Consider the following 14,483-nt stretch of genomic DNA (forward strand, 5'->3'; position numbering starts at 1 on the left):
CGAAAAATGAGGAAAATATCATGTTTAATGTCATACAAAAAACCCGAGTACGGAAATTCTGAAAATACTTCGTATTTTTGAAAATTCGAAAGCATTCCTGGATTAAATAGCAAATATTCCTTCCATAATAGTGCTGGTTAAAGCAATACTTCACAGTTTTCTTTGAATAAATTCGAAAATCGATCTTTTTGGGCGTAGATATTCAAGGCAATTTTCAAGTTTGAAAAATCTGTAACTGCTTCATACTTTCGAATATTGAAAAATCCAAGGGCAATTCTAGATTCGAAACTCGAAGAGGAATCTTAAGTTTTTGTCTGTGCTTTTTTAGTTTGATCTTTAAAATCTTTTCGTGATTTTTCGAACATTTTCCAGCTCGGGATCATATTCAATACTTTCTATTTAAAGAATGTTTTAAAAGTTGAGCAAGTGTGTGTTATTATTCAAAACACTTTGACTGGCTAGTGGATCATGATTTCGGATACGCCATGTATCCTCATTAACACCTTTTAATTGCTGTCATTTCCACAGATTTGCGAACTTCAAAATTTTTAAATACCATTGGATTCGAGAAGTAAAGATCTTTTGATTTGTTTTTAATTATAAAAAAGACAAGGTTGATCCTTCGTTTTTTTCAAATCTGGCAAATCCGAAAGCATCCGAAAGCAGGATTAGAGAAGAAATATTCTTTCCGTAAAGGTTTCCAGTTTTCTCTCAGTTATGTTTGGTTAGTTTGGAGTGGCAGACTACTTTTGTTCTTTGTGATACCACAGAAGTGACAGAACAGGCCTCTGGTGGGAATAAAAGCCACGATCGGCGCACTGGTAATCCGAGCCCGGTGTCAGGGTGCTTCAAAACATAGATACAAATAAAACTGGCATAAAATAAAAGAAACTTTAACATCACAGAGTATGTGTCATCCATCATCAAGAGTTTTGAAGAAATATAGGGTGAAGAGCATGTAAAGAAAGCTATTGAAAAGAGAGCAAACGATGAAAAAATAGACTTATAAATGTATATTTTTATAGGTCTTTTCGTGTACTTTTCCAGTAAAAATTTGCTGGAGAGTAAGAGCTATTTTACTTTCTTACTTTTAAAAAATTTGCAAGTGAAAGTACGCGAACGACTTTCAGTGAAAATTTGCAGAAAAACATGTGATCTTTCTTTTGGTTGGGTTTTTATTTGCTTGCTTGGGAATGCAATTTTTTTTAAATAATGCTTGTGAGGTATTTTCATTCGCCGTATCCATCATCTCCGTGCCGCTGGACAGCCATCACAAATTATGGTGCACGGAGCTACGAATGTCATCCGTGGCGTCAAGTCGCGCAAGGTGTTGGTCCCAGACGGAATATCTACACTTATGCTGAAGAATCTGGATTTGCCTGTAGTCGAGTACCTTACAACTGCCCTCAGCCTGTCTGAACACTATTATAGTACTCGATGTTTGGAAGATGGATATTGTGATCTCGCTACTGAAACCTGGAAAGGACACGAGCGTGGGGGAGTCGAACAGACCTATATCCCTTCTCTCATCAGTAGACAAGACGCATGAGGGATTACTTCTCCCGATCCTCTCGTTGGACAATTTCCATTCACTGTGCATCAGCAATTTCCATTCACTTCACAATTGCTTTACATTCCATCACCGTACACAATAGTAGGACTAACCATCTAATGCTTCTGGATATTGTGGCTTGACAAATAGGTACGACTACTGATGTAAGGCTAAGGGAGCTTTCTATTTGGTCATGTAGCGGCTACAGACACTTTTTAATCCTGGAAGATATTTGTATTCGTTCGTAATTGGCAGACTTATTTGCACAAATTTTTTCTAATCCCACTGTACGTCACTTTTCTAACTGCCCAGTCAGACCCATTCAATCTTACGGCAGCATCTTCCCTCCTTAACTAATTCAAAGGAACGGTGTTGGTTTCATCGTAGCTCTCCGAAAAGGATGATTCTGCCAAACACTTAAGAAACCGATAATCGCTCTTTTCTTGGTATCTGGAAGGATACAATGTTTTAATTTTTCAAGATTTTCCAAATAATTCCACAAATTTTACACTTACCTTCCCTTAATGTATGACAACCGACTTGATGTATAATTACATCATTTGGCGTGTTTTCTGTACCTGAGCACTGGCTGCTGCCTTTAATCTTTATTAAAAGTAAATAAATATGAAACAAATTTAAAAATTTCCAATAAACAATATTTTTATTTTTTACTTACCTCTGCCTTTTTGATGCATTTTGGTATTAGCTTTTGTATTTTCATGTAACGGCTGCTTTTCATAAAACAGTTGATCAGGGATTAGTCGGCATTCTCCATAAACGCATTATTTATACATAAAATCCAATTTTAATTAATATGACGCAGAACCCCTGAGTTTGAATCCTGACAAGAACATAAAAAAATTATGTTCTAATGCTAGCGAAATTTGTGAGGTACTATACCATTTGGTTTGGCAGCCATAAAAAAGCTTCTCCATAAAGAGGTGTCGTACTGCAACACGCTGTTCGGAGCTTTATTTTGAATCGGACAGCACTCATTAATATGTGAGAAATTAGCCCCTGTTCCTTAATGAAATGTTCATGGGCAAATTTGGATTTGCAATTTTAATTTACAAAAAAAAGAGGCAAAAAGGGCTAATTTCGACCGATCAAAGTATTGAACACCCATGGATACGTCTAGAAATTTATAGTTCTTAATATTTGATTTATTTTGAAGAAATAACATATGCTTATTGGAAGGTTAAAGTGTACTTCACGTACCGAATTTCAGCCAAACCAGATCAAAACTGAGACGTCTATGGTTGCTGTCAAATCAGCAGATCGGTTTATATGGGGGCTGTTGTTGTAGTGTGGTAGCAGTTTGTTGTGTTCTATCTTTCGTCCGCTTGATTCTCTTGAGTGTCAAGACCCAGGAACTCTGCGACTAAGATGGGGTGCGTCCACAGGAATCTGGCTCTGAGTCGAGTGGGTCTGGCAGGGCAGTTAAACAGGTGACGTGTATCGTGCGGTCTCTGGTTACAATCGGAACATACATCTTGCAGACCTGCTTGATATGCCGCTTGATCTAGAGGTTCTCTCTTGTAGCGCTGAACCTCACGCTCTAGAACATGTAGATCAACCTTAAGGCTTCTGGGCGGTGGATATCTATCCACTAGATGATGATTTGGATGGTCTTTGCGAAAACAGCCCAAAAGGTATTGCTTAGACAGCATATAGTTATGTCTTCGCTCTGGTAGAATCTTTGTCTCCTGATGGAGGTGGTCTACATGAGAACTGAGGAGACAGCCGTCGCAGTTCGGAGGGCGGCATTCTGACAGATCTGAATATTATTCCACTGCATGTCACAAAGCTGACGAGACCACACTGGCGCTGCATAACTAACCACAGACCAGCCAATTGCTTTGTACGTTTTCAACAAGGTTTCTTTGTCTGCACCCCAAGTACTGCCGGCAAGTGACTTGAGGACCTTGTTTCTACTTTAGACTTTATAGCAAATTGCTGTGGCACATGGGGATAATGTGTAAGAGCTGTCAAATGTGACACCAAGTATTTTGGGACACTTGATGGCCGGAATCATTTTTCCATCGACCATAACAGTCAGCTTAGTATTAACCTCACGCGTATTTGTAGTGAACAATGTGGCTGTAGATTTGGTGGCAGATATCTTGCAGCGAAATATGAGGCAAGTTCGTTAAGGTAGACGAACAAATAGTTTTGACGGTCAAATGATCACATGACGATCTTGCAATATCAGTTGACGCACAGCATCAATGGTTTTTGGAGCAACAACTGATTTTGGACGATCTCGGTTGAATTCACCATACCATCGATAAACACTGATCCTTGATGGAGCTTCAACGCCAAAATTTTAATTAAGTTCATCGATACACCGTTGTTGAGTTAATCTACGTCGAAAGTTGAAAAAAATAAACGCACGAAAATGTTCACGATTTAATTTCATTTTTTAGGCGAGATGAATCTTTTAAGGTACTGTAAACAACACAAATAGCGCTCACATGTCAAAACATTCTGAGTACGTCTAATTTCAAAAATGTCAAGCTTAACGATACAGCTGTCAGTTGGCAAATTGCAACACAAGGGTTGATCAATCCCGAAATATAAAGGGCAACCCTCGCACTGCCTATTCTTTCAATATAAGTTTTCGCTCCAAAAATCGGGATTTTTCGCAAATTTTTTCGAATAGTCTGGATAGACCCAGAAACTCGGGATAACCCCGTCCAATCCATGCGAACCAATAACCCCAGTACTACGGCACTCTTGTATTGTTTGATCCCTGATAAATGTTGCAGCGCTATCCAATGAGCGAGCAATGCTTTGTTATTACCAAGGTGACCGCAAATTTGTAAACAGGGCGAAGAAAATTCGATTCGCCCTTACATTTAAAATTTTCGGCAAATTTGCTTCGACCAATCAGAGCGAGAAGAAAGAAGTATATTATTATATAGTTGAATCGGACTGCACTCATTGATAGGTGAGAAGTTTGCCCCTGTTCCTTAGGGGAATGTTCATGGGCAAAATTTGCAGTTTGCAAAATTCTATTTAGCTCTAGAGGCTTTACCCACAAAACCCTCAACCCGTAGATAGCTACTAAGTGAAAGCTGATGTTGAAAGGCGGGATAATTAACGTATACTAACAAATGGCTCAAATAGGAGAAGATTGTGATTAAAGCACAATCACCACAAGGAGGGGTTGTGTACCCTTTTTTGGCCCTTGGATATCTGTGGAATTTTGAGGTCATTTGAAAAGGACGATTTAAGTTTGTTGGCTACGGGGATGACGCTGTTATCATGGTGGGCAATGGCCTTTACGTAAACCCCTGAACGATCAAGTTGGTACTATTCACCAATACTAGGTAACTTAGTATATTCTGGGGACCTCTCCTGTATGTGACGGCTCTGCCGCTTTCACTACTGAAGCTGATAGGGAATGACGTTGTTAGACGCGTAGCAGCAAACACAATTTTTAAAATATTCATTTTGAAACATATATTTTTGTATGGCGAATTTAAAAATTAATTGATTAATTGATCAGCTGGGTTGATGCGACCCACCTGATAAATACGCCTTGGTTATTACCTTATAAAAATTTTAAGCATGTTTCTTTTTTGACATTAAGTGTCACACAAAAATTTATTTACTTTTCCATTTGAATGTATTACAATATTTTTAATTTTTTGTTTACGGATTTCCCATACATATATAAGTATTAAATTAAATAGTAGTAGTAAGTTTTCTTTCTTATATTTTTCAAAAAATTTGATTAGCACAAATATTCTAGGTTTTACAGGCTCATCACTTAAATGCCTTGTTCCTCATATATGGTAATTGATTTTTATATGATTAGTCGTTTTCATAATTCATAATTTCTTAAAACGTTATGACGAACTTAACTCATATAGGTATATAAGTTTTTCTGGTAAGAGAGTTGTGGTACGAGTATGATGTTGGTTGTTGTTTGATTGATTTTGTGTGTATGAGTGTTGGTTCGTTATAATTTTTGCTTTAACTATAGCGAGAAGGAGGATGCAAACATTGTACTATTGTACGAGTAACAGCAATTCTACATAAATTTTAACGTATTTTGTGTTATCTTTTGTTTTAATTTTTCGATTTTCGATTTTCTTTCTCGTGGCTTTTCACTTCTATTTTGTTTTTAAAAGAGTTTAACCTCCTTAACTGCTGCTCACTAGCAAGTTTAATAAATGTATATATGTTGTTTGTATGTTTTATAACTAGTCCTTTGTTTGTATCTTATGATTTTTATTCATTTCAATTTGGTATAAAAGCATATTTGTATGTATGTATGTATATTTTTTAAAATAATAACAGAGAAAAAGTTCAAGTGTTGAAATAAAGCCAAATGGTTTTAAAATGAAATGTCGTACAGTACATTTTTTTTATTAAATAATTATAAAAACAACTTTCAGTTTAAATTAATGCACATAGATCGTTAGTTGGAAAAAAAGAAAACACAGTTTTTAATACATATTAAATAAGGGTGCTTCGAAAAATCATTGGTTGTTTAGTTAAAATTTTAGAAACGGAAGCAACAAAGAAGCGGTCGCTTTTCTTATTCTCCCCAAACCACAGAGGCTGGATTGACGTGACTCAGAATGAAATGGCCTATTGCACTGCACAAGCACTGCAATCGACTAGAGGGCTAGTTTTTGCAACATGTGGTTGGCTGCTGGTATGTTGTTTTTCTGTTGTGTTTGGTGGTTGATGATGAAAATTGTTTTAAGTGAACGGCTTAAACGTTAAAACACGTTGACCTGGTGATAATAACACTATTATTAATCAAAGGTCTGGAAGACCATAATTATTCTGTATCGTTCGTTCGTTACATGTAAGAATATTTTAACTATGGCTACAGTATACAACAAATATTTATTGAATTGGCTGGTTTTTTTTTGTGTTTCATGTTTTGAGAACGCTTCCATTTAGTTTTTTTTAATAGTTATTCTTCTGTGTGCTTAAGATTTTCCAGATTTCCCAGGTTTATGATGAAATTATAGCAACGTACATTTACGTTTTGACTTGGGCTGCAAGACGGGACACAATACTGAACGTATGGCTTCATCAAAGACGGTCTTCAGTCCTTTTTGTGTTAAGGCCGAACATTCCAAATACTTTACGGCTCCTATTTCTTTGGCCATTGCCAGTCCCTGTGGATAGGTAATGGGTGTCAATTTCTTGTCACGTAATTTTTCAATGGTGTTCTTGTCATCTCGCAAATCCAGTTTGGTACCCACTAATATTATAGGGGTATTTGGGCAGTGATGGCGTACTTCTGGATACCATTTTGCACGGACGTTCTCGAATGAGGCTGGATTAACCAGAGAAAAGCAAATTAGAAATACATCTGTTTGGGGATACGACAAGGGACGCAGACGATCATAATCCTCTTGGCCAGCTGTATCCCAAAGACCTAAATTAATGGGTTTGGCATCCACCATAACATTGGCCGAATAATTATCGAATACGGTTGGTATGTATTCTCCGGGAAATGCATTCGTTGTGTAGCTGATGAGTAGACATGTCTTACCTACCGCTCCGTCCCCAACCACAACGCACTTGATAGCCTGCATATTTGTTTCTTTTCGCTTTCTTTTTCTTTGTGTTGTGCTCTTTTTTTTGTGGGCAAAATAAATATATTCTATATGTGCTTAAGTACTTTTTATGTACTTCTTGTAAGATTTATATTTGTAAAGGAAAACTAATTCTTAATTCTTTTTTTTTTTGCACAATAGAAACTCGGGTTCACTAGGATGATTTTTCCATAGGTGAAATGTGTGTGTGTGCGAGCTCTAAAAGTCGACTAATCGATTTATCGACTAGTCGAAGTCGAAGCTAAAAGTCGACTTTGACTTGTGTGTTTGGAGATACGGGCCGTACACACCTTATGGTTAAATACCAATTGTGCTTAAACTAGGTATCTAAAAGTCGACTTTTTTGACTAGTCGATTAATCGAATTTTTGTGGGGAGTTTACACGGTATATCTGATGCGTGGATAACTGTATTGGTGAAAATTAATGTGTATATGTGTATGGATCGGGTCACCGTAGCTCGCAGTCAGGGCTGCCAGAGAAAAAAATTCAGAATTACTATGATTGACATTGTGTGACAAATCCGCATGATTGATTAAATTTGAAAAGGTAAAATAAAATGAACGCGATGAGCCTTGGTTTTGAGCGTCGCGGTGCAAAAATACAAGCCTGCAAACCAATCCCACAAAAGCAACACGAAAATTTTAAAGTTTTGAATTTTGACGATTAAAAAAACTATCCACATATGGCAGCACTAAATGACGCTCATTTTCAAGCGTCAAAGTAGTAAATTTTTTATCTCCACCGCGTTACTAATGTAGGATTTTTGTGCAGTGTGGCATTTTTACAACCTAAATAAAAACAATGCTCAACGCGTTCATTCTGTTTTGGCCTTAGAGGTCGATGTTGATTTTGAATAACTTTAACGCTTTGCTCGATTGTGTATCTTTCCATCATAAAAATTGAGTTAGTCTGAAATAGAGAAATGTCAAATGACATGCAAAAAAGTTTTTATGAACTAAAGGTATTGATTAGGTCTTCCACCCTTCGAAAATAGCACAATTAAATTGATTTAGACTAGTTTAAGACAGTGACGATTTTATGAGGATTTTTCTAAAAAGTCCTAGCAGCACTGCTCACTGGGTTCATTAAAGAAGGTTAGGTCACTTTTTCAAAATTTTTTAATTTCAGAGTTGTAGCCAAATCCTACTAGAGCGTCAAATGCTTTGTTTGGATTTTAAAGGTTATTCACATTTTTATTGTTTTAATTTATAATTTATATCATAAATTTGTTGCTCTTGTGGCTGCTACACATGATTATGCAAATAAAAACTAGAATGTCAATTCGGAAGTGTCCAGAAAATTGACAGCCTAGTGTGAATTTGCGCCACCATCACCACATTGTTGTATGGTTGATTTCGTTGTTGTTGGGCAAGCGACCCCAACTTCTTAAATCAACCATGGTAGCTCAGAGACTGGCATCCCCGCTTTTGATGCTAAACGCCTGGTTTCAAATACTGACGAGAACATAAAAAAAATATAAGCGGTGGGCATACCATTTGTATGCTGTCGCCACTTGTGATGTTTATTACCTTAGGTAATCAGCCGTTTAAACTTCTTTTCTAAAGGATGGTACTACGTTGTTTTAAGTGAAAATTTTCGGGAATCGGGTTTTAACCTATTTAAAATCCGGTTTTAGAAACTATAGTGATTTAGCGTTAAAAACTGATTTTTTTCTTAAAAATGCTCCTGCTAAGGGTTGGTATTCTTTTCTGCTTTCGGAATAATCGCAGAATTTTTAATTGTTCCGCGAGCGGAATTTGGCAGCAATCCAATGTTTTTGCTTCCATACCAAACTCGTTTCTTATCTGCACTTATTGTTTTCTCTACTATATATATTTTTTCTCAAATAAATAAAGAAAAACGAACCATTAAAACTAAAAAAACAAACAAAAATGATGCCGGCAATAGTTTCAAGTGTTGCCACTATAATAGTTTTTTGCCATTTTCCTTTCTATAAGCAGAGTACTACTTTTCCGCCTGTTTTTAGCCATAATTTCGTCGACGTTTTTTTATATGGAGTTTGACAGCATTCCGCAAATGACCCAGAAATCCGAAGCCTGGAGAGCGAATCGTACACATTAGCAAATGTAAGTGGGATTTAGAATTAATACTTTCCAAATTTGTGCATAAAAGTCCGCTGCAGTTGCTGCTTTACAGTCTCAGGCAAAAAAATGGGCTTTATTTTACATGGAGAAATCGGTGCTAATAAAATTACTGGCGACACATTCACCAATTAACGGACAGCAAAACAATTTTTGAACAATACACATATTAAAATCATGCACGCATAATTGCTGCGCGAGGTATGTCACTCAACCTTTAAGGAGTAAAGGTGGAGTTACATATTAGACCCGGAGAAAAATTGATATCAAAAGTGCTCATTTCAGTACCATACGGTAGTGATAATAAAGCAACACCGTATGGTATAAAAAAAATACCGGATGGCATGGATGAAACATAAAATGATTAGTACCGCTTTATACTAGTCTTATCACCGAAATAGTATTGGTTTTAATACCAATAAATTACTGGTTTTACCACCAGACCGTTATTGGTTTTAGTACCAAACCGTTATTGATTATTCCACCCTCTAATGAACAAAAAACCACATTAAAAATCATTTCAATCTAATTTTATTTCGATTACTTATGTTAATAATTACAAAAAGTAATGTTTCACCATGACCAACCTCAATTCTTTGTATTCAGCAATTGATTTCCAGAAGTGATTTTCATATGAATACACCAACACATCATCTTATTCCACACAAGAGACTAGCATGATGTAGACTGTCCTTATAATTTGTTATTTTCATCGCTTTCGAGAATTTGAACAGGTTTTTACGCAAATATGATACGGGAAAACGAGGTTGTAAAAAAGTCTAATGTACATTGGGGCGCCCCATAAGGTAGCGTGCTTGGATTACCAGTGCAGGGGTAGTGGGTTCGATTCCCGCCAGAAGCCTTGGTCTGTCGCTACTGTGGCATCACAATGGACCTAAAATTGTCTAAATGAGTCTGTAAAGCATCGCCACACTTCCTTAACCCCCACCTAGCCCTAATTCATCTTTATAATTAATAATATCGGAATTCATGTTAATATATATTCTTAGGCATATTTTGACGATTAGAAAATAGAGGACCTGCAAATTTCTACTGGGACTTTTTTCGCCAGCAGAAATTTGCAACTTTGAACATATGTTTTGTAAAGGTCAGCTGTTTTATGAAAAGCATGAAAATAAAGGGTGATTTTTTTGAGGTTAGGATTTTCATGCATTAGTATTTGACAGATCATGTGGGATTTCAGACATGGTGTCAAAGAGAAAGATGCTCAGTATGTTTTGACATTTCATCATGAATAGACTTACTAACGAGCAACGCTTGCAAACCATTGAATTTTATTACCAAAATCAGTGTTCGGTTCGAAATGTGTTCATTCACCGTTCAGCGATGAGGCTCATTTCTGGTTGAATGGCTACGTAAATAAGCAAAATTGCCGCATTTGGAGTGAAGAGCAACCAGAAGCCGTTCAAGAACTGCCCATGCATCCCGAAAAATGCACTGTTTGGTGTGGTTTGTACGCTGGTGGAATCATTGGACCGTATTTTTTCAAAGATGCTGTTGGACGCAACGTTACGGTGAATGAACACATTTCGAACCGAACACTGATTTTGGTAATAAAATTCAATGATTTGCAAGCGTTGCTCGTTAGTAAGTCTATTCATGATGAAATGTCAAAGCATACTGAGCATCTTTCTCTTTGACACCATGTCTGAAATCCCACGTGATCTGTCAAATACTAATGCATGAAAATCCTAACCTCAAAAAAATCACCCTTTAAAAAAGCTAACGACAAAATGGATCAAAAAGACAGAGGTAAGTAAAAAATATAAATATTATTTATTGGCAATTATTAAATTTGTTAAATTTTTATTTACTTTTAATGAAGATTCATGGCAGCAGCTAATGTTCTAAATTGGAAGGTACGTGCAAAATTTGGAGAATTGTTTGGAATATCTTGAAAAATTAAAACATTGTATCCTTCCAGACACCAAGAAAAGAGCAATTATAGGTTTCTTAAGTGCTTTGATGGAATCATCCTCATCGGAGAGCTACGATGAAACCAACACCGTTCCTTTGAATTTGTTAAGGAGGAAATATGCTGCCTTGGGATTGGGTGGGTCTAGCTAGGCAGTCAAACAAGTGACGCACAGTGGGGTTAGAAAAAATTAGCGCAAATTATTCTGCCAATCGTGAACGGATACAGATATCTTCAAAGATAATAAAGTGTCCGTAGCATATGACCAAATAATTATCTAGCCACAATATCCAAAAGCATTAGATGGTTAGTCCAAGGTATCTTTGTCAGCACAACAAGTGTACTTTAGTTACGGTGATGGCATGTAAAGCAGTTGTAGTCCTATGCAGCCTTCGAAATGCATGCTGATGCTCGGCGAATGGAAATTGTCCAACGAGAAAAGCGGGAGGAGTAGTCCCTTGCCTCTTGGCTGCTGATAGGAGAAGGGCGATCGGTCTGTACGGCTCTTCCCTGATCGTGTTATTTTCAGGTTGCAATACTGCCTATCTTCCAAACATCGGGTACTACAATAGTGTTCAGACAGGCTGAGAACAGTTGTAAGGTAATCGACTCCAGGCATATCCAGATTCTTCAGCATCAGTGTAGAGATACTGTCTGGAACCAGCGCTTTACGCGACTTGGCGCCACGGATGATGCACGGTTGTTGTTGTTGTTGCTGTAGCAGTGTGTTGTCCACTGAAAGACTCCTTTGGGGCAATAAAAAACGGCATCGAGTCAATGAGGTACGTACAACCGGCTGTCATGGAATTGCACAGTAATTTGTGATGGCTGTCCAGCGGCACGGAGATCAAATGGCTCCCCTTCTAGTCTTTTCACTCTGGGGTCAATAAATTGACGTTTATTTAAGGAAAATATCTCACAAGTATCGCCAGCATTTTTAATTAAAAAAAATGTTTTCCAAGCAAGCAAATAAAAAACAAACCAAAACAAAAATCAGCTGTTTTTCTGCAAATATTCACTGGAAGTCGTTCACGTACTTTTGCTTGCAAAATTTTTTAAAGAGAGTAAAATGGCTCTTACTCTCCTGCAAATTTTTACCAGAAAAGTACGCGGACAGACCTAATAAATCAAACATGTATGTAACATGTGTTGTTGACCAATCGCTAGTATATGTCGATAACATATGTCCGAGGTGCAGTTCAGAATCACATTTTATCCACGTCAAACATGTTCAAAAACCATACTAATTTGTTTACATTGGCTGGGTGGACCACTCATCGTTTGACGGCATACCGGAACACACCTTTGATTTTTTTTGGTCATTTAAAAAAACATCATGAGTGGTGATATTGTTTATATAGTAGAAGCAGCTAGAACACCAATTGGTAAGTATACCGAAAAAATTATCGCATCACACTTTATGATAGCTGGTTCCCTAATGCACGGCATTATAGGCGTGATCAATAAAAATACTTTAATAAGTTGTTATTGGTTATTGTTAGATAACTTTCTCTTTTCATTTCCATGTCATTAACTTTCGTCTGTGTAAACAAAGGCAATTTTAATGGCACTCTTTCCAAGTTGAAGGCTTCCGATTTGGGAGGAATAGTAATTAGAGATTTGTTAAAACGGGCCAATGTAAATGCAAATGAAGTCAATGAAGTCATAATGGGGCAGGTATGTAAATATAGATTTTATGAAAGATGATTTTTTAACAATAAATTGTTTCGTCTTTGGCATAGGCACTTACTGCTGGTCAAGGACAAAACCCAGCAAGACAAGCTGCCTTAAAGGGGGGCTTGCCAATTGAAGTACCTGCTTACAATATCAATATGCTGTGTGGTTCTGGCTTAAAGTTTGTAACATTATCGTTTTAGGAATACAGATTCTAATTTGGATAAACTCTTAACCTTTTTGTCTCTTTGTTCTATAGAACTGTTGCCTTAGGTTACCAATCAATACGTTGTGGTGACGCGTCTATCGTCATTTGTGGTGGTCAAGAGAATATGAGTTTGGCTCCACATGTCATTCATTTGCGTCATGGTGTTAAGATGGGGTCAGGCACCATGCTCGATAGCATGACACACGATGGTCTTACAGATGCTATGGAATGTATTCATATGGGAATAACAGCGGAAAACTTGGCAAAAGACTATAATATCTGTAGAGAAGATCAAGATAAATATGCGGTGCGATCACAAAACTTGGCAGAAAACGCTCAGAAAAATGGCTATTTCGATAAAGAAATAACACCAGTGGAAATAGTCGATCGCAACGGGACCACATTGTTTGACAAAGACGAGTACATAAAAACTGGAGCCAAGATTGAAAATTTGCAAAAGTTGAAATCTTGTTTTATCAGTGTAAGTTTATAAAATGTTTCTAATTTTCTTTACTGTTAATGTTTTTGGAAAATATTCAGGATGGTACTGTAACACCGGGAAATGCATCTGGTATTAATGATTCCGCTGCTGCAGTATTACTTATGTCAGAACAAGAGGTGCAGAAGCGGGGTTTAGTACCTTTGGGCAAAATTGTGGCTTGGGCACAAACTGGTATAGAGCCCAAAGTTATGGGCATTGGTCCAGTTTCAGCAGTTAATGCAGTGGTAAATAATATGATATGATTTATAACAAATAATACCAATAATCATATACTTTGGTTAATTCATATTGATATGATTAGGTGGAATTGATGCCATCTGGATTTCAGAATACTAAAATTAAAAATATAATTTTCAGCTTGCAAAAGCCAAATGGACGAAGGATGAAGTTGATTTATATGAATTAAATGAAGCATTTGCTGCCCAATCATTAGCTGTTCTAAAGGGCCTAGGTTTGGATGAAGCAAAAGTGAACATTAATGGAGGAGCCATTGCCTTAGGTCATCCTATTGGAGCTTCCGGAGCCCGTGTACTAGTCACTCTCCTATATGCACTCGAACGTACCGGTGGGCGCAAAGGTGTTGCCAGTCTTTGTATTGGTGGAGGAATGGGAATTGCTATGGCTGTGGAACGTGTATAAATAAAATTGTGCATTGTTATTCTAAAAACTTTTTTTACGATAGATTTTATTGTAATTGTGAATTTGAATGCATGGTTTGAGTCGGAATTTTTGAGTTACTTTCAAGTTGGAATTCACGTTGGAATTCATTTTACAATAAAATCTATAGGAAGAAATATATAAATTGTTGAACCAATTATGTATTGTAATAAATTTGTATTGTTTTTACTATCTAAAAAAAAAGTTGTTTCAAATTGAAAAACAGAAAATTCTTGTGGAATTTCACCTATATATGTTTCAAA

At 36.8% G+C, this 14,483-nt stretch overlaps 2 protein-coding genes across 2 annotated transcripts; one reads left to right on the top strand and one right to left on the bottom strand.

Moving 5' to 3' along the window:
• Nucleotides 1-6,321: 6,321 nt before the first annotated feature.
• Nucleotides 6,322-7,364, bottom strand: LOC106084831 (ras-related protein Rac1). Its single transcript, XM_013248763.2, has one exon. It carries the CDS (start codon nt 7,117-7,119, stop codon nt 6,541-6,543), a length of 579 nt encoding a protein of 192 aa, XP_013104217.1. The 5' UTR covers nt 7,120-7,364; the 3' UTR covers nt 6,322-6,540.
• Nucleotides 7,365-12,397: 5,033 nt separating this feature from the next.
• On the top strand, nt 12,398-14,392 carry LOC106084818 (acetyl-CoA acetyltransferase, cytosolic). Its single transcript, XM_013248747.2, has 6 exons — nt 12,398-12,564; nt 12,735-12,856; nt 12,922-13,034; nt 13,113-13,542; nt 13,602-13,787; nt 13,921-14,392. Exons 1-6 carry the CDS (start codon nt 12,516-12,518, stop codon nt 14,200-14,202), a joined length of 1,182 nt encoding a protein of 393 aa, XP_013104201.1. The 5' UTR covers nt 12,398-12,515; the 3' UTR covers nt 14,203-14,392.
• The last annotated feature ends 91 nt before the right edge of the window (nt 14,393-14,483 follow it).

The sequence above is a fragment of the Stomoxys calcitrans genome, chromosome 1 (genome assembly GCF_963082655.1).
Source record: "Stomoxys calcitrans chromosome 1, idStoCalc2.1, whole genome shotgun sequence".
NCBI classification, from domain to species: Eukaryota; Metazoa; Arthropoda; class Insecta; order Diptera; family Muscidae; genus Stomoxys; species Stomoxys calcitrans.

What these genes read in the sequence shown, in the direction of transcription:
- LOC106084831 (XM_013248763.2), bottom strand. Translation starts at nt 7,119, where the DNA reads ATGCAGGCTATCAAGTGCGTTGTGGTTGGGGACGGAGCGGTAGGTAAG.
- LOC106084818 (XM_013248747.2), top strand. Translation starts at nt 12,516, where the DNA reads ATGAGTGGTGATATTGTTTATATAGTAGAAGCAGCTAGAACACCAATT. An exon ending in AGCAGCTAGAACACCAATTG is followed by an intron (nt 12,565 to 12,734) that starts GTAAGTATACCG and finishes GTGTAAACAAAG; the next exon opens with GCAATTTTAATGGCACTCTT. An exon ending in ATGAAGTCATAATGGGGCAG is followed by an intron (nt 12,857 to 12,921) that starts GTATGTAAATAT and finishes TCTTTGGCATAG; the next exon opens with GCACTTACTGCTGGTCAAGG.